Source organism: Canis lupus, chromosome 20 (assembly GCF_011100685.1).
Source record: "Canis lupus familiaris isolate Mischka breed German Shepherd chromosome 20, alternate assembly UU_Cfam_GSD_1.0, whole genome shotgun sequence".
In the NCBI taxonomy this organism is placed as follows: Eukaryota; Metazoa; Chordata; class Mammalia; order Carnivora; family Canidae; genus Canis; species Canis lupus.
The window spans coordinates 53,824,520-53,849,185 of record NC_049241.1 but is presented as its reverse complement, the minus strand read 5'-3'; the positions used below and the strand labels follow the sequence as shown (position 1 = coordinate 53,849,185).

The 24,666-nt window shown below is 44.5% G+C and overlaps 1 protein-coding gene across 1 annotated transcript in view; it reads left to right on the top strand.

Moving 5' to 3' along the window:
- ADGRE1 (adhesion G protein-coupled receptor E1) overlaps nt 1–24,666 on the top strand; it is a 60,809-nt gene that overhangs the window by 15,554 nt on the left and 20,589 nt on the right. The window contains 12 exon segments of the mRNA NM_001038668.1: nt 863–1,018; nt 1,137–1,256; nt 1,889–2,044; nt 2,161–2,280; nt 5,936–6,082; nt 7,668–7,817; nt 11,019–11,156; nt 15,227–15,373; nt 17,801–17,956; nt 18,075–18,194; nt 22,682–22,819; nt 24,187–24,275. Coding sequence (NP_001033757.1) covers nt 863–1,018; nt 1,137–1,256; nt 1,889–2,044; nt 2,161–2,280; nt 5,936–6,082; nt 7,668–7,817; nt 11,019–11,156; nt 15,227–15,373; nt 17,801–17,956; nt 18,075–18,194; nt 22,682–22,819; nt 24,187–24,275 — 1,637 coding nt within the window.

The following is a 24,666-nucleotide window of genomic DNA, read 5'->3' as shown; positions in this document are numbered from 1 at the left end:
GTTTTACTACTTCACAGAAAGGTGGAACAAATATTCCTGAGGTTTGATCCTGATGTACAGTGGCAGCTCCAGATTTCTGTGTAGGAGAGGCCCAGTTTTCTGGGAGAGGCTATAAGAGACTCGCCTTGAAGCTGTATTTGCATGCCATGGATGTTGCAAGGGTTTAGGATGACTTGGCAGAGCAGGGCTGAAGGAGACTTGGGGCTGGACCACCCCACTGTACTACGACTGCACAATTTTATGGGCCTTCCACTGAGTAAATTGCTCTCTGGGCTTTTAAAGTTTTTTTAAGCTGCTTCTTTTTAATCTACTGCTGAGTAGCAGAACACCCGCCAACTTAGTACATCCAAACAAGGGCAATCGTTTATTTTGCTCATGGATATATCTGTCATTTTGGTTGAGTTTGGTGATGTGGCTTGTCTCTGTTCCATGCAGTGTCAGCTGAGTTGGCTCAAGTGGGGGCTGGAGGATCCACTTGAAAGAGAACACACTCACATGGCTGCTCAGCTGGTGCTGGCCTTGGGCTGTCTGCCCTCAGGGCTGAGGGCTGGAGCTCTGGTTCTTCTTCTCATAAGTTGTTTTCTCATGGCTGGTTGGGCTTCCTCACAGTATGGTGGCCAAGTTCCGAGAGAACAAGGAGGAAGTGCATGGTATCTTTATGACTTAGTGTTACCACCCTCATAGTCCCATCATGCTCAGATACAAGGGGAGTGGATACAGACTCCACTGCTTGCTGGATGGACTACAAATACACATAGAATGAAGGGCATACAGCATGGCAGACATCACTTCTGTTATCTTGAAAAACAATGTGCTACACAAGATAAGGCAATTTTGTAACTCCACCTCTTTCTGGATCCAGATATAGATGAGTGTTCTCAAAGCCCCCCACCATGTGGTCCCAACTCAGTCTGCAGAAACCTTCTGGGGAGGTACAAGTGCAGCTGTTGGCCTGGTTTCTCTTCTCCCACTGGAAATGACTGGATCCTGGGAAATCCAGGTCGTTTCATCTGCACAGGTAATGCTCTCAGGCATGGGTCTCTGGGGGACAGTGACCTCTCTTGAGCTGGGTACGTGTGCCTCTCACCTTAGACACATCATCTTTGGTCTGTTCACTCTCCTCCACTGCTCCTCAGACATCAATGAATGCCTCTCCAGTGGGGTCTGCCAAGAGCATGCTGAGTGTATCAACACCTCGGGAAGCTACAAGTGCAGATGCCAGGTTGGATTCATCGCTCACAACTCCATTTGTAAAGGTATGGAGGTCCTGCTTTTCTTTATTTACCTACCTAATCCATTGAGAACCACCTCCGTTGATGATCATGTGAAGTAGGGATTATGATCTTCAGTTTGGGGATGAGGAAATTAAGGCTCAGAGTATTGAAGTAACTTCCCCAAGGACACACAGCTGTTCAGTAGAATAGCCAGGATTTGAAGTACTGCCGAGGACCTACTAAGAGACAGGTAGTGGGTCAGGCTGTACTGGAGAGTAATGAAGGGCTTGTCTTTGCAGTCATATTCTCTCAAGGGATGCTGGCAATGTCTGGAGGCATTTTAATTGCCATAACTGGTCGTATTCAAGGGGGCTTGTGGGTGCTCTCTGTTCTAGTGAGGAGAGGCTAGAGATGCTGCTAAACACCCTGAAATGCACGGAATAGCTTCCCTACACCCCAAACTAATCTGGTCCCAGATACCAGTAGTTCTGAGGTAGAGATGCTCTGTAGTAGGAGATGCTCAGACTCAAACTTCACAATTTTTTCCCAAAAGAAAAAATTCACATAGAATGAAGGGCATACAGCAGAGCAGACATCATTTCTGCCATCTTTGAAAATACAATGTGCTGCACAGTTTAAGAGAATTTTGTAATTCCAATTCTTTCTGGGTCCAGATATAGATGAGTGTTCTCAAAGCCCCCCACCATGTGGTCCCAACTCAGTCTGTGAAAACCTTCTGGGGAGGTACAAGTGCAACTGTTTGCCTGGTTTCTCTTCTCCCACTGGAAATAACTGGATCTCAGGAAATCCAGGTCGTTTCATCTGCACAGGTAATGCTCTCAGGCATGGGTCTCTGGTGGACAGTGACCACTTGCGTTGGGTACGTGTGCTTCTCACCTTAGACACACTATCTTTGGTCTGCTCACTCTCCTCCACTGCTCCTCAGACATCAATGAATGCCTCTCCAGTGGGGTCTGCCAAGAGCATGCTGAGTGTATCAACACCTTGGGAAGCTACAAGTGCAGATGCCAGGTTGGATTCATTTCTCACAACTCCATTTGTAAAGGTATGGAGGTCCTGCTTTTCTTTGGGTTATTAATCCATTAAGAACCTACTTAATCCATTAAGAACCACCTCACTTGATCATGTGAGGTAGGGATTATGATCTTCCATTTGGGGATGAGGAAATTAAGGCTCAGAGTATTGAAGTGACTTCTCCAAGGACACACAGCTGTTCACTAGAAGAACCAGGATTTGAAGTCCTGCTGAAGGCCTACAATGAGACAAGCAGTGGGTCAGGCAGTACTTGAGTGTAATGAATGGCTTTGTCCTGGCAGTTATATCCTCTTAAGGGTTTCTGGCAATGTCTGGAGGCATTTTGAGTGTCATAATGGTGGTATTCAAGGGGCATTATGGGTGCTACTGTGATCTAGTGAGGAGAGGCCAGAGATACTGCTAAATACCCTGTAATGCATGGAGTAGCTTTTCTACGCCCAAAAATAATCTGGGCCCAGATGCCAGTAGTTTTGAGGTAGAGAAACTCTGTCCTAGGAGTTGCTCAGATTCAATCTCAGGAATTTTTTCCTAAAAGTATTGGACTCAAGTCTTAAGAGTTACCCTCGACTCTTTACCCCCACTCCCATCTCTATATTAAATCAGTCATCATATCTTAGGGAATTTCCCTGCTAAATATGTCTTAAAACTCTCCATTCTTCCCCATCTTGGTTCAGGCTCAACTACTACTTTAGCAACCTCCGCACTGGGCTTTCTCTTCCTTTAGTCTTGTCCTTTTGAATTCATCCTTCAAACTGCAGCCAGAATATTTTCACAAGATGCAAGCGCTCCATCTTCCTGATTCTGGTGCAGTACTACTATTCTCCATGCTCATTGGTACAGAGGGTGACTCCATCAAGCAAGTCATGGAGTGATCAAGTCCTTATCACATGCCCTTGGCTTGGAGTGAGAGATATTGGAAATCCTTTCTAATTTTTCTGATCCATTTATAGCGGTTAGGTACTGCTGAGTAACAAGTTACCCTGAAAGTCAGTGGCTAGAAACAAATACCATCTATTTAGCTTTCTATTCTGTGCATTGGAAGTTTAGGTTGGGCTTTGCTGGTCAGTTCCTTGGGTCTCTCATGTGCTTGTTCATATATCTGTGGTCAGCTATGGGTCAGCGTGTTTCATCTCAGCCGGCGACCTCCCATGAAGGGGGTTATCAGGGATGATCCATCAATACCATTATGAATGATAAAAATGAGCTGAAGCAAATAAATCTCTAGAAATCTAATTTTGGAACTGACATCACATCATTTCTTTAAAAAAATTTCTTTATTGGAGTTCAATTTGCCAACATATAGCATAACACCCAGTGCTCATCCTGCCAAGTGCCCCCCTCAGTGCCCATCACCCAGTCACCCTAACCCCCCACCCACCTCCCCTTCCATTACCCCTTGTTCATTTCCCAGAGTTAGGTGTCTCTCATGTTTTGTCACCCTCACTGATATTTTCTTTTTTTTATAAACTTATTTTTTATTGGTGTTCAATTTGCCAACATATAGAATAACACCCAGTGCTCAGCCCGTCAAGTGCCCACCTCAGTGCCCGTCACCCAGTCACCCCCACCCCCTGGCCACCTCCTCTTCCCCCACCCCTAGTTCATTTCCCAGAGTTAGGAGTCTTTCATGTTCTGTCTCCCTTTCTGATATTTCCCATTCATTTTCTCTCCTTTCCCCTTTATTCTTTTTCACTATTTTTTATATTCCCCAAATGAATGAGACCATATAATGTTTGTCCTTTTCTGATTGACTTACTTCACTCAGCATAATACCTTCCAGGTCCATCCACATTGAAGCAAATGGTGGGTATTTGTCATTTCTAATGGCTGAGTAATATTCCATTGTGTACATAGACCACATCTTCTTTATCCATTCATCTTTCGAGGGACACTGAGGCTCCTTCCACAGTTTGGCTATTGTGGACATTGCTGCTATAAACATCGGGGTGCAGGTGTCCGGGCGTTTCACTGCATCTGTATCTTTGGGGTAAATCCCCAGTAGTGCAATTGCTGGATCGTAGGGCAGATCCTTTTTTAACTTTTTGAGGAACCTCTACACAGTTTTTTAGAGTGGCTGCACCAGCTCACATTCCCACCAACAGTGCAAGAGGGTTCCCCTTTCTCCACATCCTCTCCAACATTTGTTGTTTCCTGCATTGTTAATTTTCCCCATTCTTACTGGTGTGAGGTGGGATCTCATTGTGGTTTTGATTTGTATTTCCCTGATGGCCAGTGATGCGGAGCATTTTCCCATGTGCTTGTTGGCCATGTCTATGTCTTCCTCTGTGAGATTTCTGTTCATGTCTTTTGCCCATTTCATGATTGGATTGTTTGTTTCTTTGGTGTTGAGTTTAATAAGTTATTTATAGATCTTAGATACTTGCCCTTTATCTGATAGGTCATTTGCGAATATCTTCTCCCATTCTGTAGGTTGTCTTTCAGTTTTGTGGACTTTCTTTCTTTTTTTTTTTGTGGACTTTCTTTTGCTGTGCAGAAGCTTTTAATCTTGATGAAGTCCCAATAATTCATTTTTGCTTTTGTTTCTCTTGCCTTCATGGATGTATCTTGCGAGAAGTTACTGTGGCTGAGTTCAAAAAAGGTGTTGCCTGTGTTCTCCTCTAGGATTTTGATGGGGTCTTGTCTCACATTTAGATCTTTCATCCATTTTGAGTTTATCTTTGTGTATGGTGTAAGAGAATGGTCTAGTTTCATTCTTCTGCATGTGGATGTCCAATTTTCCCAGCACCATTTATTGAAGAGACTGTCTTTTTTCCAGTGGATAGTCTTTCCCGCTTTTTTGAATATTAGTTCACCATAAAGTTGAGGGTCCACTTCTGGATTCTCTATTCTGTTCCATTGATCTATGTGTCTGTTTTTGTGCCAGTACCACACTGTCTTGATGACCACAGCTTTGTAGTACAACCTGAAATCTGGCATTGTGATGCCCCCAGATATGGTTTTCTTTTTTAATATTCCCTTGGCTATTCGGGGTCTTTTTTGATTCCACACAAATCTTAAGATGATTTGTTCCAACTCTCTGTAGAAAGTCCATGGTATTTTGATAGGGATTGCATTAAACGTGTAAATTTCCCCGGGTAACATTGACATTTTCACAATATTAATTCTTCCAATCCATGAGCATGGAATATTTTTCCATCTCTTTGTGTCTTCCTCAATTTCTTTCAGAAGTGTTCTATAGTTTTTAGGGTATAGATCCTTTACCTCTTTGGTTAGGTTTATTCCTAGGTATCTTATGCTTTTGGGTGCAATTGTAAATGGGATTGACTCCTTAATTTCTCTTTCTTCAGTCTCATTGTTAGTGTATAGAAATGCCACTGATTTCTGGGCATTGATTTTGTATCCTGCCACACTGCTGAATTGCTGTATGAGTTCCAGCAACCTTGGGGTGGAGTCTTTTGGGTTTTCTATGTATAGCATCATGTCATCTGTGAAGAGGGAGAGCTTGACTTCTTTGCCAATCTGGATGCCTTTTATTTCTTTTTGTTGCCTGATTGCTGAGGCTAGGACTTCTAGTACTATGTTGAATAGCAGTGACACCACATCATTTCTGCTGCATTCTATTGTTCAGTGAAAGTCATAGGCCAGCTAGATTCAAGGTGTGGGGAAACACCTTTTTGACTTGGGTTTTCATTTCCATTGATCAGATGTGGATGAATGTGCTGATCCCAGAACTTGCCCAGAGCATGCCACTTGCCACAACAGTCCTGGAAGCTACTCTTGTGTCTGCAATGTAGGATTTGAATCTAGTGGTGGAAAGGAACGCCTCCTGGGTTCAGGAGAGATATGTGGAGGTAGGTGGAAGGAGTCTGTTGGCAAACGAGGTCCAAGTCTGTTTGCCAAGACAGCTGTGGTATGGGAGGGATTAGGATGAGTCTTAGCCAAGCTTACAGCCCTCACCTGCCAAGCCAATGTCAATAATCCCTCATTCATTCATTCATTCACTCACTCATTCAACAAATACTTCCTGAGTACCTAGTATACACCAGGCACGATTCTAGAGATGGTGGATGCAGCAGTAAATAACAGAGTACAAACTATTTGTTCTCCTGGAACTCATCACCTAGTGTTGGGTAGATATATGGCAACATAAATACATGAACATATCATGTGCCAAGAATACTTGAAGGAAATAAAGATAAATAAGGCAGGAGCTGCATAGGGAGAGCTTGAGGTGAGGGTCTATTTTTAATAGAGTGGTAAGGAAAGGCCATGCTGGGAAGCTGGTATTTGAGAAAAGATATAAAGGGCATGGGGGAGTGAGACATTTGATTTCTGGTGATCGGTGTTCCAGGAGGAGAAAACAGCAGGTACAGAGGCCTGGAGACTGGATCCCAGAAAGCGTTAAGCTTTTCCATTCTTGTACCCATTGTCTTCCCAACAACCTGATGGTGTCAGTGTATTTTATACCCATTTTACAGATGAGGAAATTGAGTCTCCATTGGGGTGGAGAAACTCTTCCACAGTTAAATAGACAGGAAATAGGGGAATCATAATCTATACTGTGCTGAGTGTGACTTCACACCCTGTGCTCTAACCATCATGCAATTTCAGCCTCCAAATGAGGCTGCAATGTCCAGCAACCCAGCATGGGGGCTTGCATAGGGCCAGCATGGACTTAATCTCCAAATTCCCAGATTCTGACTCAAGACAGTCTGGGGAGATGTCTGGTTCTTGAGCCTCTTCCCAGGCCTAAGAAGCCTGAAAACTTCCCTTTTCTTCTTTTAAGGGCACTAATCCTATTATCAGATCTCATCTTAATCCAATCATCTTACAAGGGCCCATGTCCAAACACCATCCCACTGAGTGTTAGGGCTTTGCCATATGAATTTGGGGAGACCTAACTGAGTCCACGGCCCCCTGGAACACACAATGAACAGGCACAGAGCCAGGCTTTGAGCCCAACCTGTCCATGCTCTCTATGCCTCCAGTTAGACGCCTCTCAATTATTATTACTGATGATGTAGTGATTCCTTGGAAAGGAATTGAGATGTATTAAGGACAGAGTGGGGCAAGTGGGTTCAGGCCTGAGGGAGCAGAGAAGGAGACTTCATGAACCTACCAGTAGTCAGTGATCTGGATCAGAAATGACTATGGGATTAGAACAGAAAGGTGAGCTAGGTGAGCTTAGGTGGGACCAGACTCTTGATGTCTGCCGTGTTCTAATGAAGAGCTTGGTTTTTTTCCAGAGCTGTAGAGAGCCTCATCTGGAGATTTGTGTGGGTCACAGACATGTCTCTTTGCACTTCCTTTCAATAGTGTTTAAGAGGATGTGAGCAGATCCCAAGAGACTCACTGGCTTGAGGCAAGGTGGGGCTATGCACTGCCATAGGCCTCGGCATCCTTCATCCTTTTGACTTAGATCACTTTTCTGCTTAGATGTGGATGAATGTGCCAGGAACTCAACTATTTGTGGCCTCAACTCTGTCTGTACCAACATCCTGGGAAAATATAATTGTTCCTGCCTGCCTGGGTACTTTTCGCCTGCTGTTTGGACTCCTGAGAAACCAGAAGATTTCATATGTACAGGTAATGCTCTCAGCCATCCTGAGAATTTTCAATGGCTATCAAACTACCTTGAAATATAGTGGCTTCCCACTGCTTTGTGCTTACTCATGATTCTGTTGGCTGACCACTTGGGTTTTCTGGGGGCCCTGGGATGGTTGCCCGGTCCAGAATGGCCTTGTGTACATGACTGGTAGTTGGTGCTGGTCTCTGGCTGGGAGATCAGCTGGGCCCCTCAGTTTCCCTCATGGGCCCGTCCTCATAGCTTCTTGGGCTTCCTCAGATCATGGAAGCTGGTTTTCAGGAAGGGAATGTACAAGGGGAAGAAAGCAGAAACTCTGGGTTCTTTTTTTTTTTAATTTATTTTTTATTTGTGTTCAATTTACTAACATACAGAATAACCCCCAGTGCCCGTCACCCATTCACTCCCACCCCCCGCCCTTCTCCCCTTCTACCACCCCTAGTTCGTTTCCCAGAGAAACTCTGGGTTCTTATAAGACTTGTGCTTACAAGTCACAGAACATTACCTCTGCCTCATTCTCCTGGTCACAATCATGGGGCTAGCGTAGATGCCAAGGAAGGGGGAATTAACTCACTATCTCACTGGGGAAGCAAGAAGGGCACACAGGAAGTGGAGGAATTGATGGTGGCCATCTTTGGAGGATCTACTCTACTGCAGAACATGTCTTATGTTCTTTGACCCCCCAGGGGAAATGCATGCTTCTTTTCATTAAAAAATGTTCTATTTCTTTTCACTCATTATTTTCACCAGCTGCTGACATTGTTAGAGGCAGGACAATAGAGAGGCACATTTGAAAGGGACCTTATATAAATTAATAGAGCACTCTGGGCTCATAGACATTTTTTCAGGACCCCATTCCAGTCCAATTATCACCGCTTTTATTTGTTTTACCTACTCAACAAGTTTCACTTTGCATGAAGGGAGGTTTTCTCGGTCAATACAGTTTGGAAAACCATGCACCTAGTCCAGCTCCATATGCAAAATATGAACTCCATTTGTGCTATTTCTTTTTTAAAAAGAATATTTTATTTATTTGAGAGAGAGAGAAAGAGAGAGAGGACATGAGCTTGGGGGAGGGGCAGAGGAGAGAGGAAGAAGCAGGCGCTTTATTCCAAACCCTGGGATCATGACCTGGGCTGAAGGCAGGTGCTTAACTGACTGAGCCACCCAGGCACCTCCCATTTGTGCTATTTCTGATGAGAGTTCACCTCCTGGATGTTTAAATGAGTCTGTAAGTGGAGAGCTCACTATTAAAGGACAGGCACTCTTTGGTTAGAGATGTTTTCTGTGATACCAGGAGGAAAACCACTTCCCTGTACCTTAACTGTGGATCATTCTTCTGTCCTTTGAGATCTCCAAATTAGTCTATACTCATATCATAAGGAATTCTTCCAACCCTCCATGGTAAAGCCCAGTGCATATTGAGCAGGCGGTTAGTGGATTTTGCCGGTTTTATCCTGTTTTGTGAGCTGATATAGGAATATGAAAATTTTTGCTCTTACTTCCCTCCTGATTTTTTTCCCCAGGACATTCTATTACATATATCCTCTATGGCTCAGAACCCCCCCCTCCACCCAGAGGGAGAGGTAACTCCTTATTGTCACAGTGACCTGGCATCAACTTGCATTAATACACCAGGTTTCCTCAACTTTGCTGCTATTGACATTTTGAGCTAGACAATTCCTTTTTTAAAATATATTTTATTTATTTATTCATGATAGACAGAGAGAGAGAGAGAGAGAGAGAGAGAGAGAGAGAGAGAGAGAGAGAGGCAGAGACACAGGCAAAAGGAGAAGCAAGCTTCAAGCCAAAAGCCTGACGCGGGACTCGATTCTGGGATTCCAGGATCGTGCCCTGGGCCAAGGCAGGCGCCAAACACTGAGCCACCCAGGGATCCCCTTTTTCATATTCAAATTCAATTAGCCAACATATAGTACATCTTAGTTTCAGATGTAGTGTTACATATGTCACTTGTGTATAATAACACCTAGTGCTCATCACATGAGGTGCCCTCCTTAATGCCTATCACCCAATTACCCCATCCTGCCACCCACCTCCCATCCAGCAGCCCTCAGGTTGTTTCCCAGAGTTAAGAGTCTCCCATGGCTTTTCTCCCTCTCTGATGACTTCTCACTCAGTTTTCCCTCCCTTCCCCAGTGATTCTCTGCGCTAGATAGCTCTGTGTGGTGGAGGGCTGTCCTGGGCGCTATAGGATATTTGGCAGTATCTGTGGTTTCTACCCACTAGATCACAGTAGTACACCCTCTAACCCTGGCCCAGTCAAACAACCAAAGATGTCTACAGATATTGTCCTTGTCCCCTGGCAGGGGTACAGGGGGCAAGCCTCCCTCAGTTGAGAATCATTAGCTTAACATAAAAGAATTTCTGACTCTCATTGCCATCCAATATAGACATACCTGGCCAGTGGGCAGCTTTTCTCCACATGGTGATAAGGGATCCATTTTCCTCACATCTGTTGGTTTCTATATCACTTCTGACATTGGAATCGCTGGTTCAGCCAGTGGTGAGAAAAGAGAGAGAAGGGACACCCACTTTGTACCACCTTGGCCCAGAAGTGACAAATGTTGTACTTGCTCCCCTTCTCTAAGTGAAAACCAGTCATGTGGCCCCATGTAGTTGCAGAGATTTCTGGGAAATGTCCTTGCTTGGGACACCATGTCTTAGGGACAACTCCATGCCTTGGAAATGTGACTTTTGTAGGATTGACTTTTGACTTTTGTAGGATTGCTAGCCACCTGCCTCATGCCCATTCTCTACCCTACAGATATTGATGAGTGCCTTCACTTGTGCCCTTCCTTTTTAAAAAGATTTTATTTATTCGTTCATGATAGACACAGAGACATGGAGAGAGAGGCAGGCAAAGGAGAAGCAGGCTCCCTAGGTGAAGTCTGAGTGGGACTTGGTCCCAGGACCCCAGGTTCATGACCTGAGCCAAAAGCAGATGCTCAACTGCTGAGCCATCCAGGTGTTCTCACATGTGCCCTTTCCAATGCAACTTGCACCAACAGCCCTGGGAGCTACTTTTGTACCTGCTCTCTTGGCTTTATACCAAGCAATGGACAGCTAAGCTTCACAGACCAAGAAGTCAAATGTAGAGGTGAAATGAGGGTTTGCTGAACATCCTCGGAAAGACATATCTCTTGGTTCTTCTGGGTTGTTTGATATTTTCAAGTTCTTTGCAGATATTGATGAATGCTCCCAAGATCCATCACCATGTGGTCCCAATTCTGTCTGCATCAATACCCTGGGCTCCTACAGCTGTAGATGCAATAAGGGCTTTCGTCCCAATCCAGGAGGCTCCTCAAACTTCACCTGCCAAAGTAAGCATCTCCTTGTGTCCCTTCACAATGGAATCAATCTGGGTTTGGTGTGGTGGGGAAAATGATCATTAAAAAGCTAATGATACAAAAAAGCAACTATATTTAAGATAACTGTCATAAAGAAGGAGCGCATGTAGATTTCGAGGTGTCAGGGGAGGCTTGTTTTGGGGGAAAGATACTAAGGCAAGACCTGAGGAGTGAATAGGAGCTTGCCAGATGAGCAGAGGCAAAGGGAAGAGCACGAGCAAAGGCCCTGCAGTGGGAAGTCCTGGACATTGAGAGTAATAGGAAACGAGGCTTAAAGATGTGGTTGGGTCTGGTCCCTGGGGCTTTGTGGGTCCTGTTAAGTGATTTGGATTTGAATTCTGAGTGCAACAGGCAGCACTGTAGGCAGCAGTAGGGGTAGATGATCAAATACGTGTTCAGAGATGGCTACTATATGGAGAAGAGGTTGCAGTGGACAATGGAGGATTTAGGGATGCAGAATCCAGAGGAGGATCTGTACCAAGCATAGCCGTGGTGATAGAGAAAAGCAGGTAGATGCCAAATGCTTCTTGGACAGAGAACCAACAGGGCCTGTGGACCCCCTGGATGTGAGGGTGAGGACTAAACAGGCAAACCGAGGTCCAGGGAGGTGCAATCACTTGTCCCAGAGCTGGACTGGCTAGGATGTTGTTTTGACTGTTTCCACAGAAACCAAACAACAACTTAGAAATTTAGCTCTTAGAAGGACATTCTTTTTTTTTTCTGTGCTCATTTCTCTGTATTTGCAGCTTTTTTATAAATTTATTTTTTATTGCTGTTCAATTTGCCAACATATAGAATAACACCCAGTGCTCAGCCCGTCAAGTGCCCCCTTAAGTGCCCGTCACCCAGTCTCCCTCACCCCCCGCCCTCCTCCCCTTCCACCACCCCTAGTTCGTTTCCCAGAGTTAGGGGTCTTCATGTTCTGTCTCCCTTTCTGATATTTCCTACCCATTTCTTTTCCTTTCCCCTTTATTCCCTTTCACTATTATTATTATTCACTATTATTTATATTCCCCAAATGAATGAGACCATATAATGTTTGTCCTTCTCCGATTGACTTACTTCACTCAGCATAATACCCTCCAGTTCCATCCACGTCGAAGCAAATGGTGGGTATTTGTCGTTTCTAATGGCTGAGGAATATTCCATTGTATACATAAGCCACATCTTCTTTATCCATTCATCTTTCGATGGACACCGAGGCTCCTTCCACAGTTTGGCTATTGTGGACATTGCTGCTATAAACATTGGGGTGCAGGTGTCCCGGCATTTCATTGCATCTGTATCTTTGGGGTAAATCCCCAGCAGTGCAATTGCTGGGTCGTAGGGCAGATCTATTTTTAACTCTTTGAGGAACCTCCACACAGTTTTCCAGAGTGGCTGCACCAGCTCACATTCCCACCAACAGTGCAGGAGGGTTCCCCTTTCTCCACATCCTCTCCAACATTTGTGGTTTCCTGCCTTGTTAATCTTCCCCATTCTCACTGGTGTGAGGTGGGATCTCATTGTGGTTTTGATTTGTATTTCCCTGATGGCAAGTGATGCGGAGCATTTTCCCATGTGCATGTTGGCCATGTCTATGTCTTCCTCTGTGAGATTTCTGTTCATGTCTTTTGCCCATTTCATGATTGGATTGTTTGTTTCTTTGGTGTTGAGTTTAATAAGTTCTTTATTAATCTTGGAAACTAGCCCTTTATCTGATACGTCATTTGCAAATATCTTCTCCCATTCTGTAGGTTGTCTTTCAGTTTTGTTGACTGTATCCTTTGCTGTGCAGAAGCTTTTAATCTTGATGAAGTCCCAATAGTTCATTTTTGCTTTTGTTTCTTTTGCCTTCGTGGATGTATCTTGCAAGAAGTTACTGTGGCTGAGTTCAAAAAGGGTGTTGCCTGTGTTCTCCTCTAGGATTTTGATGGAATCTTGTCTCACATTTAGATCTTTCATCCATTTTGAGTTTATCTTTGTGTATTGTGAAAGAGAGTGGTCTAGTTTCATTCTTCTGCATGTGGATGTCCAATTTTCCCAGCACCATTTATTGAAGAGACTGTCTTTTTTCCAGTGGATAGTCTTTCCCGCTTTGTCGAATATTAGTTGACCATAAAGTTGAGGGTCCATTTCTGGGTTCTCTATTCTGTTCCATTGATCTATGTGTCTGTTTTTGTGCCAGTACCACACTGTCTTGATGACCACAGCTTTGTAGTACAACCTGAAATCTGGCATTGTGATGCCCCCAGCTATGGTTTTCTTTTTTAAAATTCCTCTGGGTATTCAGGGTCTTTTTTGATTCCACACAAATCTTAAGATGATTTGTTCCAACTCTCTGTAGAAAGTCCATGGTATTTTGATAGGGATTGCATTAAACGTGTAAATTTCCCCGGGTAACATTGACATTTTCACAATATTAATTCTTCCAATCCATGAGCATGGAGTATTTTTCCATCTCTTTGTGTCTTCCTCAATTTCTTTCAGAAGTGTTCTATAGTTTTTAGGGCATAGATCCTTTACCTCTTTGGTTAGGTTTATTCCTAGGTATCTTATGCTTTTGGGTGCAATTGTAAATGGGATTGACTCCTTAATTTCTCTTTCTTCAGTCTCATTGTTAGTGTATAGAAATGCCACTGATTTCTGGGCATTGATTCTTTTCATAAATCTCCTAACTGTAGATGGAACAGGGTGACAGGGCTGCCCAGATCATCCCAGCTCCCAGGTGCCTTCCACTTGTTGCCTCTCTATCCCTCAGTATGTGGTTTTCCAAGCCAGTATTCTCATTGTGAAGGATAGATCAGCCTCCTCTGTTCATGTTTCAGCCAAGGGGGAAGAGGATAGGGGAAGTAGAGAAGATATTTATTCTCATTAAGAGCATGGCCAAACAGTGTGCATATCACTTCTGTGCATGCCCATTGGGCAGAACTTAGCCATGGGGCCACACCTAGCTGCAGGACACACAGAGAATGCAGTCTTTAACTGGAAGTCATGTTACTACAAGGAAGTAGGGGATGTCGGTCTGAGGAAGAACTGCTGTTCTCTGCTTGATGGTTTGCTGCTAGAAGGTTTTTGTTTTGTTTTTGTTTTGAACCTGGGTCTTCTGTGCTTCAAAGGCTGAAATTTTGAGTCTCAGACTCTTCTATCTAGAGGTCTCATGACCATGGCGTGGTCCATGGACCAGCAGCATCAGATTCATTCAGGGACTTGTGAGAAACACAGAATCTCAGGCCTCTTTCTTGACCAGCAGAGTCAGCATTTGCTTTTACCAGACCTGGGACCCAGGGGAGGCAGACACTGTTGGTCTGAGGAACACTTTGGAGTAGCAGGTGTCCACGTCACTGCATTTCACACTTTCCTGTGCACACAGATCACCCAGGGCCTTGTAAAAATGCAGATTCTGATTGATCAGTTCTGGGGAGGGGCCTGACAGGTTACATTGCCACCAACTCCCAGGCAGTGCTGGCGCTCCTGGCCCATGAAGTACTCTTGGAGCAGCAGGGGTGTAGAGTCTCCAAGGTCCCTGACAGCATTGAGCAGTATCTCAGAGCTGCTATAACCAGTTGCCACCAAACAGAGGGCTTAAAACAAGGGGAATTCTATTCCTTCGCCATTCTGGGGCCCAGAAATCTGAAATTAAGGTGTCTGCAGGGCCATGCTTTCTCTGAAGCCTCTTGGGAGAGTTTGTCCTGGTGTGGCCAGAAATCCTTGGTGTTCCTTGGTTTTAGCCACATGACTCCAGTCTCTGCCTCTGTCACCAGGTGCTGTTGTCCTTGAGCTGTCCATGTGCCTCTTTTCCCTTTCTTAAGAATCGTCATCATATCAGATTAAGGGACATCCTACATCTCTTATCACAGTAAGGGCCTCCTACACATCCTCATGGAGGTCTTAATTATATCTACAAAGACCCTATTTCCAAATAAGGTTACATTCCCAGGGACCAAGGCTTGGGTCTTCCAGAGATAGTTCAGCCTACAACAGTCCCCTTTACTCTCTCATGCTGGCTCCTCTGGAAACCCACCCTGGGGCTCTAACCTGACTCTTCCTTCTGTGCTGCCCAGATGTGAATGAGTGTGCAGATACCACCACGTGCCCAGCTTATGCAAAATGCACTGACACTCCAGATAGTTACTACTGCACTTGCAAACGAGGTTTTCTACCCAGCAATGGAGTGAAGCAATTTAAGGGCCCAGGAGTGACATGCATAGGTGAGTACATGCAACCTTGAAACCCTCCAGCATTTTGTAGGAAAACGGGTGGAAGCTGGTGGGGTAGTGGATGTAGGTACTCTTTCTTTTCTCCCAAACATTATTTACTCCCTCTCTCCTTCCCTGACCATTTTTTCCTTTCTTTTTCTATAATGATAACAATTCCTGCTCTAAAACTTCCAATGATTCGGAGCTGGCATTAGGATGGAAATAAAAGTAAAAACCATGCTATTTGTTTATATGCAGAAATAGCGGCTGCTTTCATTTTGGGAGAACTCCTTTTCATTGCCTCTCCATGCAGAAAACAAAATTTTCTAACATTCACTGAGTACCTGGTCCCCTGTGGAGGGCTCTCTGTGCATTTTTTTTTTTAAGATTTCATTTATTTATTCATGACACACGCACACACACACACACACACACACAGAGAGAGAGAGAGAGAGAGGCATAGACATAGACAGAGGGAAAAGCAGAAACCATGCAGGGAGCCCGATGTGGGACTAGATCCAGGTAATCCACGTTCTCGCCCTGGGCCAAAGCAAGGCGCTCAATCACAGGGCCACCCAGGTGTCTCTCCATGTGTATTTTTACATGAAACTGAGTGCAGGCATCATGATAATCTCCGGTGTACAGATGAGGAAACTGCTTGGAGCCCCAAAATGATGCATTCATGGTCATGTGGTTGAACTGGCCTCCAAACCCACATCTTGCAGAATCTAACAGCAATCTCTGAATCATGTCATCTAGTTGTAAGCTGTTGGGGGAAGGTATTTACCCTCTCTAAGCCTCAATGTTCCCATCTGTAGAGTGACTATAGAATAATAACTACATCAAAGGATTTTGGGAAAATTAAATGCAGTCACGTATGCTATGGGCATATGCAAGAAGTATCACTAACATAAGTCGTATGAATTGAAATAGTTCCTAGAAGGAGTGAGGTTCTTTATCTGCATTTCTTCCTTTTAGATCTTGATTCTCCCCTCAACAGTCAATATCTGACTGTCACCTTGAATATAACCAGCAGTCCAAGCCAACTTTTTTATGCCAGGGACCAAATAGTAAATATTGTGGAGGTTGCAAGCCATAGGATCTGTCTCAGAAACTTTAATACCCCAGTTGTAGTGGGAAAGCAGCCATATATGATACGGCTTTTTCCCAATAAATGAGTGATGTGGCTGTACCAATAAAACTATTTATACAAACAGGCAGTGGACTGAATTTGCCTCACAAGCTAGTTTGCTGGGCTCTGAAGAAGATAATTCGTTTCTATTGTTGTAGTTCCCTTGGAGCCCCCAAACCTTCTTTATTTTGGAGTTACAATTTATGGGTTATTCAGTAAGCTTCAGTAGTCCTGATGGGCCTTTGTTTCAAACTTTGGATTCAAATCAACATTCCCCATCTAGCAAAGTATGTATCCCACAGCAAGGATTTCATCCACTTTATCCTGTGTGGTGCCTGATATCTAGTGAGTAGTCAGGTGATATTTGTGGAACGAAGGAACACATACCTTATTCTTTATGTCAACCCCAGATTTAATCAGCCTTTATCACTTGTTCCTAATGTTTTACTACTTCACAGAAAGGTGGAACGAACATTCCTGAGGTTTGATCCTGATGTACAGTGGCAACTCCAGATTTCTGTGTAGGAGAGGCCCAGTTTTCTGGGAGAGGCTATAAGAGACTCACCTTGAAGCTGTATTTGCATGCCATGGATGTTACCAGGGTTTAGGATGACTTGGCAGAGCAGGGCTGAAGGAGACTTGGGGCTGGACCACCCCACCGTACCACGACTGCACAATTTTATGGGCCTTCCACTGAGTAAATTGCTCTCTGGGCTTTTTAAGTTCTTTTTAAGCTGCTTCTTTTTAATCTACTGCTGAGTAGCAGAACACCCGCCAACTTAGTACATCCAAACAAGGGCAATCGTTTATTTCGCTCATGGATATATCTGTCATTTTGGTTGAGTTTGGTGACGTGGCTTGTCTCTGTTCCATGCAGTGTCAGCTGAGTTGGCTCAAGTGGGGGCTGGAGGATCCACTTGAAAGAGAACACACTCACATGGCTGCTCAGCTGGTGCTGGCCTTGGGCTGTCTGCCCTCAGGGCTGAGGGCTGGAGCTCTGATTCTTCTTCTCATAAGTTGTTTTCTCATGGCTGGTTGGGCTTCCTCACAGTATGGTGGCCAAGTTCCGAGAGAACAAGGAGGAAGTGCATGGTATCTTTATGACTTAGTGTTACCACCCTCATAGTCCCATCATGCTCAGATACAAGGGGGGGAGTGGATACAGACTCCACTGCTTGCTGGATGGACTACAAATACACATAGAATGAAGGGCATACAGCATGGCAGACATCACTTCTGTTATCTTGAAAAACAATGTGCTACACAAGATAAGGCAATTTTGTAACTCCACCTCTTTCTGGATCCAGATATAGATGAGTGTTCTCAAAGCCCCCCACCATGTGGTCCCAACTCAGTCTGTGAAAACATTTTGGGGAGGTACAAGTGCAGCTGTTTGCCTGGTTTCTCTTCTCCCACTGGAAATGACTGGATCCTGGGAAATCCAGGTCGTTTCATCTGCACAGGTAATGCTCTCAGGCATGGGTCTCTGGGGGACAGTGACCTCTCTTGAGCTGGGTACGTGTGCCTCTTACCTTAGACACACCATCTTGTGTCTGCTCACTCTCCTCCACTGCTCCTCAGACATCAATGAATGCCTCTCCAGTGGGGTCTGCCAAGGGCATGCTGAGTGTATCAACACCTTGGGAAGCTACAAGTGCAGATGCCAGGTTGGATTCATCGCTCACAACTCCATCTGTGAAGGTATGGAGGTCCTGCTTTCTTTATTTACCTACTTAATCCATTGGGAACCACCTCCGTTGATGATCATGTGAGGTAGGGATTATTATCTTCCATTTGGGGATGAGGAAATTAAGGCTCAGAGTATTGAAGTGACTTCTCCAAGGACACACAGCTGTTCACTAGAAGAGCCAGGATTTGAAGTCTTGCTGAGGCCTACCTTGAGACAAGCAGTGGGTCTGGCAGTACTTGTGAGTAATATAGGGATCTATCCCTGCAGTGATACCCTTTCAGGTGATTCTGGCAATGCTTGGAGGCATTTTCTGAGTGCCACAACTGGTATTGTTCAAGGGCATTGTGGGTGCTACTGTGATCTAGTGAGGAGAGGCCAGAGATGCTGCTAAATACTCTGCAATGCATGGAACAGCTTTTCTACACCCATAAATAATCTGGTCCCAGATGCCAGTAGTTGTGAGGTAGAGAATCTCTGTCCTAGGAGGTGTTCAGACTCAAATTTCAGAATTTTTTCTAAGAAGTATTGGACTCAAGACCTGACAGTTATTTTCGACTCCCCAAACCCCCACACCCCTCCATATTTAGCAGTCATCATATCTTAGGGAATTTACCTGCTAAATATGTCTTAACTCCCTCCATCTTCCCCATCCTGGTTTGGGGTCAACTATTATTTTAGCAACCTCCTCACTGGGCTTTTCTTTCCTCCAGTCTTGTTTCCTTGAATCCATCCTCCAAACTGCAGCCAGAATATTCACACAAGATACAAGGGCTCCATCTTCCTGAGTTGGTGCAGTCTAGCGTTATCCATGCTCACTGGTAGAGAGGGTGACTCCATCAAGCAAGGCACGGAGTGACCAAGCCCTTATCACATACCCTTGGCTTGGAGTGAGAAATACTGGAAATCCTTTCTAATTTTTCTGATCCATTCATAGCGGCTAGATACTGCTGAGTAACAACTGAAGGTCTGTGGCTAGAAAAATACCATCTGTTTAGCTTTCTATTCTGTGCTTGGAAGTTTGGGTTAGGCTCTGAGGGTCAGTTCTTTGGGTCTCTCATAGGCTTGTTCATATGTCTGTGGGCAGCTTTGGGTCAGCTTGGTTCAACTCATCTGGGCTGCCTCCCACGTCACTAGGGTTTTCAGGGATAATCCCCCTCTTGTCAACTTTCTCTCTCATTCTTCCTTAGGCTAGTATTGTGCTTGTTCATATGGAAGAAGCAAGGTGCCCAGAGTATGAGCAGAAGCAAATATGCCTCTAAAAGTCTAAGTTTCGAACTGACACCACATAATTTTTTTGCTGCATTCTATTGACCAGTACAAGTATAGGCCAGCTAGATTCAAGATGTGGGGAAGCAAGCTCCACATCTTAAAAGAGGAGTGGCAAAGTCACATCTCAGTGCACCATCTGCATCCCATGGTGTAGGCACAGGAAAGAGTCAAGGAGGATAACCATTTCTATGGTCATTATGCTTTGGAGCTATTTGCCACCCTCTGCTTGTATTGTTGAGCCAGAATTTAGTCTCATGCCTGAGCACCTAGTATATGCCAGACACTAATCTAGGGATGGTGGATACAGCAGTGAATAACAGAGGAAAAGCTATTTGTTCTCCTGGAGCTCATCACTTAGTGTTGGGTAGATAGATGGTAACATAAATACATGAACATATCATGTGCCAAGAATACTTGAAGGAAATAAAGATAAATAAGGCAGGAAAGGTGGATATGGAGAGAGAGCTGGAGGTGAGTTTCTACTTTTTAATAGAGTGGTAAGGAAAGGCTATGCTGGGAAGCTGGTATTTGAGAAAAGATGTGAAGGGCATGGTGGAGTGAATATTGGATTTCTGGTGATTGGTGTTCCAGGAGGAGGAAACAGCAGGTACAGAGGCCTGGAGGCTGGATCCCAGAAAGCGTTAAGCTTTTCCATTCTTGTACCCATTGTCCTCCCAAAAACCTGATGCTGTCAGTGTATTTTATACCCATTTTACAGATGAGGAAATTGAGTCTCTGTGGTGGAGGCTCTGTGGTGGAGCAACTCTCCCATGGTCAAATAGATAGGAAGTAGGGGAGTCATGATCTACACTGTGCTGAGTGTGACTTCACACCCTGTGCTCTAACCATCATGCAATTTCAGCCTCCAAATGAGGCTGCAATGTCCAGCAACCCAGCATGGGGGCTTGCATAGGGCTAGCATGGATTTAATCCTCAAATTCCCAGATTCTGACTCAAGACAGTCTGGGGAGATGTCTCATTCTTGAGCCTCTTCCCAGGCCTAAGAAGCCTGAAAACTTCCCTTTTCTTCTTTTAAGGGCACTAATCCTATTATCAGATCTCATCTTAATCCAATCATCTTACAAGGGCCCATGTCCAAACACCATCCCACTGAATGTTAGGGCTTTACCATATGAATTTGGGGAGACCTAACTGAGTCCACGGCCCCCTGGAACACACAATGAACAGGCACAGAACCAGGCTTTGAGCCCAACCTGTCCATGCTCTCTATGCCTCCAGTTAGATGCCTCTCAATTATTATTACTGATGATGTAGTGATTTCCTTGGAAAGGAATTGAGATGTATTAAGGACAGAGTGGGGCAAGTGGGTTCAGGCCTGAGGGAGCAGAGAAGGAGACTTCATGAACCTACTGGTAGTCAATGAATCTAGATCAGGAATGACTAAGGGATTAGAAGAGAAAGATGAGCTAGGTGAGCTTAGGTGGGACCAGACTCTTTATGTCTGCCGTGTTCTAATGAGGAGCTTGGATTTTATCCCAAGCTTCTAGAGAGCCTCATCTGGAGACTTGTGTGGGTCACAGACATGGGTTTTTGCACTTCCTTTCAGCAATGTTTAAGAGGATGTGAGCAGATCCCAGGAGACTCACTGGCTCCAGGCAGGGTGGGGCTGTGCACTGCCAAGGCCTTGGCATGCTTCATCCTTTTGACTTAGACCACTTTTCTGCTTAGATGTGGACAAATGTGCCAGGAACTCAACTCTTTGTGGCCTCAACTCTGTCTTTACCTACATCCTAGGAGAATAGAATTGTTCCTGCCTGCTCGGCCTTTACCTCCCTCCTTATTTTTTCCCCCAGGACATTCTATTCCATATATCCTCTATGGCTCAGAACCCCCAGAGGGAGAGGTAACTCCTTATTGTTGAGGTGACCTGGCATCAACCAGTATTAGTTGCCAGGTTTCCTCAACTTTGCCACTATTGACATTTTGAGCTAGATAATTCCTTTTTTGTATTCAAATTCAATTAGCCAACATATAGTACATCTTAGTTTCAGATGTAGTGTTACATATGTCACTTGTGTATAATAACACCTAGTGCTCATCACATGAGGTGCCCTCCTTAATGCCTATCACCCAATTACCCCATCCTGCCAACAACAACAACTCTGGTTGTTTCCCAGAGTTAAGAGTCTCCCATGGCTTTTCTCCCTCTCTGATGACTTCTCACTGTTTTCCCTCCCTTCCCCAGTGATCCTCTGTGCTAGATAGCTCTGTGTGGTGGAGGGCTGTCCTGGGCGCTATAGGATATTTGGCAATATCTGTGGTTTCTACCCACTAGATCACAGTAGTACACCCTCTAACCCTGGCCCAGTCAAACAACCAAAGATGTCTACAGATATTGTCCATGTCCCCTGGCAGGGGTACAGGGGGCAAGCCTCCCTCAGTTGAGAATCATTAGCTTAACATAAAAGAATTTCTGACTCTCATTACCATCCAATATAGACATACCTGGCCAGTGGGCAGCTCTTCTCCACATGGTGATAAGGGATCCATTTTCCTCACATCTGTTGGTTTCTATATCACTTCTGACTTTGGAATCACTGGTTCAGCCAGTGGTGAGAAAAGAGACAGAAGGGACATCTACTTTGTACCACCTTGGTCCAGAAGTGACAAACGTCATACTCGCTCCCCTTCTCTAAATGAAAACCAGTCACATGGCCCCATGTAGATGCAGAGATTTCTGGGAAATGTCCTTGCTTGGGACACCATGTCTTAGGGACAACTCCATGCCTTGGAAATGTGACTTTTGTAGGATTGCTAGCCACCTGCCTCATGCCCATTCTCTACCCTACAGATATTGATGAGTGCCTTCACTTGTGCCCTTCCTTTTTAAAAAGATTTTATTTATTTGTTCATGATAGACACAGACACACACACAGAGGCAAGCAGAGGGAGAAGCCGGCTCCCTAGGGGAAGCCTGTTGTGGGACTTGATCCCAGGACCCCAGGTTCATGACCTGAGCCAAAAGCAGATGCTCAACCTCTGAGCCATCCAGGTGCCCTCACATGTGCCCTTTCCAATGCAACTTGCACCAACTGCTCTGGGAGCTACTTTTGTACCTGCTCTCTTGGCTTTACACCAAGCAATGGACAGTTGAGCTTCACAGACCAAGAAGTCAAATGTAGAGGTGAAATGAGGGTTTGCTGAACATCCTTGGAAAGACATATCTCTTGGTTCTTCTGGGTTGTTTGATATTCTAAGTTCTTTGCAGATATTGATGAATGCTCCCAAGATCCATCACCATGTGGCCCCAATTCTGTCTGCACCAATACCCTGGGCTCCTACAGCTGTAGCTGCCTTGAGGGCTTTCGTCCTAATGCAGGAGGCTCCTTGAACTTCACCTGCAAAAGTAAGCATCTCCTTGTGTCCCTTAGTAGTGGAATCTGTGTCTTGGTTTGGTTGTGAAATCCTCAATCTTTGCAAACTCTGGATCTTCCTCTTACTCTTACCTCATCTACAATTCTTTCTTTTCTAATGCATTTTTTCCCTCATTAATTATATCAATGAATAAATTATTCTTGGGGCATCTACTAATTAATTAGTCATCAGGCCCCAGCACTAGAAACTGAGGATTTAATCCTGGATATATTGGACATGAAATACACCTTCATGTAGTTTATAGTCTAGGGAAGGAGCAGAGAGCACACACATAATTATTTAGTAAGCACAATCAGTGTGACTCCACAAAAATTATACTGTGCTTCAATGTGAGTAATGAGATATTTGATATACTCTGGGCTAGTGATATTTTTTTTTTAATTTTTATTTATTTATGATAGTCACAGAGAGAGAGAGAGGCAGAGACACAGGCAGAGGGAGAAGCAGGCTCCATGCACCGGGAGCCTGATGTGGGATTCGATCCCGGGTCTCCAGGATCGCGCCCTGGGCCAAAGACAGGCGCTAAACCGCTGCGCCACCCAGGGATCCCCTGGGCTAGTGATATTTAAGCTGAAGCTTGAAGGAAGAGTAGGAATTATCCAGACAAACGGTGGAGATCTCAGTGTGCCAGGTTGTGGCATGTGCAAAGGCTCTGAGACTAAGGCAGAAAGAGGGCTAGGGGAAATGGCATTAGGTGTATCTGAGAATGTGGGCTGAGGTCAGTTCCTGCAGGAACTGGTGAGCCATGTGAAGAATTTTAGAGGTTTTTTTTTTTTCTTGTTGAGAACAGTGAAGAACTGTGAAAGGTTTAAGTTTTTAAATTTGTGGATGACTTGATACATTAAAAATAGGGGTAGTTTCTATGGAGGCAATGAAGTGTCATTATAAAATGGGTACATCTGAGGCCCTTACCAACACGAGAACTAGAACATTATCAATGCCATGTGTTTCCTGCATGTTCCTTCCCCATTATTAGATCTCCGTTTTGTCTTCCTCAGAGGGGACTACTTGAAACTTTTTGTTTATAATGCCCCTACTTAAAAAATGCCCCCCATGAATGTTTCTTTAAACATTACTTTGCTTGGTTTTGTTTGTTTTGGAGCAATATAAAAATGGCATTGTGCTCTGTATAGTCTTTTCTGACTTGCTCTTTTCACTCAGTATCCTGCTTCTCAGAGTCCCTGATGTTTCAGTGTGTAGCTGTGGTTTGCTCATTTCCACGATCATATAATATGGTAATGGATGGATTTGAAGCAGGGGGTAATGAAATCAGACTTGTCTTTTAATCATAGCTTGCTGTGGTTGAGCTTTAATTTGGTTGCTTTTGGTTTTTCCTAGGGATTCCCTTCAAGTGTAAAGAAGATGTGATACCAGACAATGAGTGGGTCCAGCTATGCCAAGTGGGAGCAGCAGTAGAGCGTGAACACGTAAGTATTGTTGAAAGTTCCTAGCTTGAGTTTCCTAGAAGAACTTCTAGAAGTTCCTAGAAGCCACTCAGGTAGGATGTTGTTTTGCAGCTTTAACAAAGACCAAAATAATGGTGACCTAAATTGTATAGCAGTTTATTTCTCTCCTTGTAACAACCTGAGTGTCAACTGTGGAGAGTTGATATGATGGCTCCGTAGATGCTCTGCCATCACCAACAGAAGCCTCCCACTTTGTGGTCCAAGATGGCTGCTCTGGACCCTGCCATCACATCTGCATTTTGGCTGGTGGACAGGGGGGAGAGGGAAGTGAAAGGCATAGTTCTTTTCTTTAAAAGTATAACCCAGTGTCACTTCTGCTTATATCTGACTTCAAGGAAAGGTGAGAAGGGAA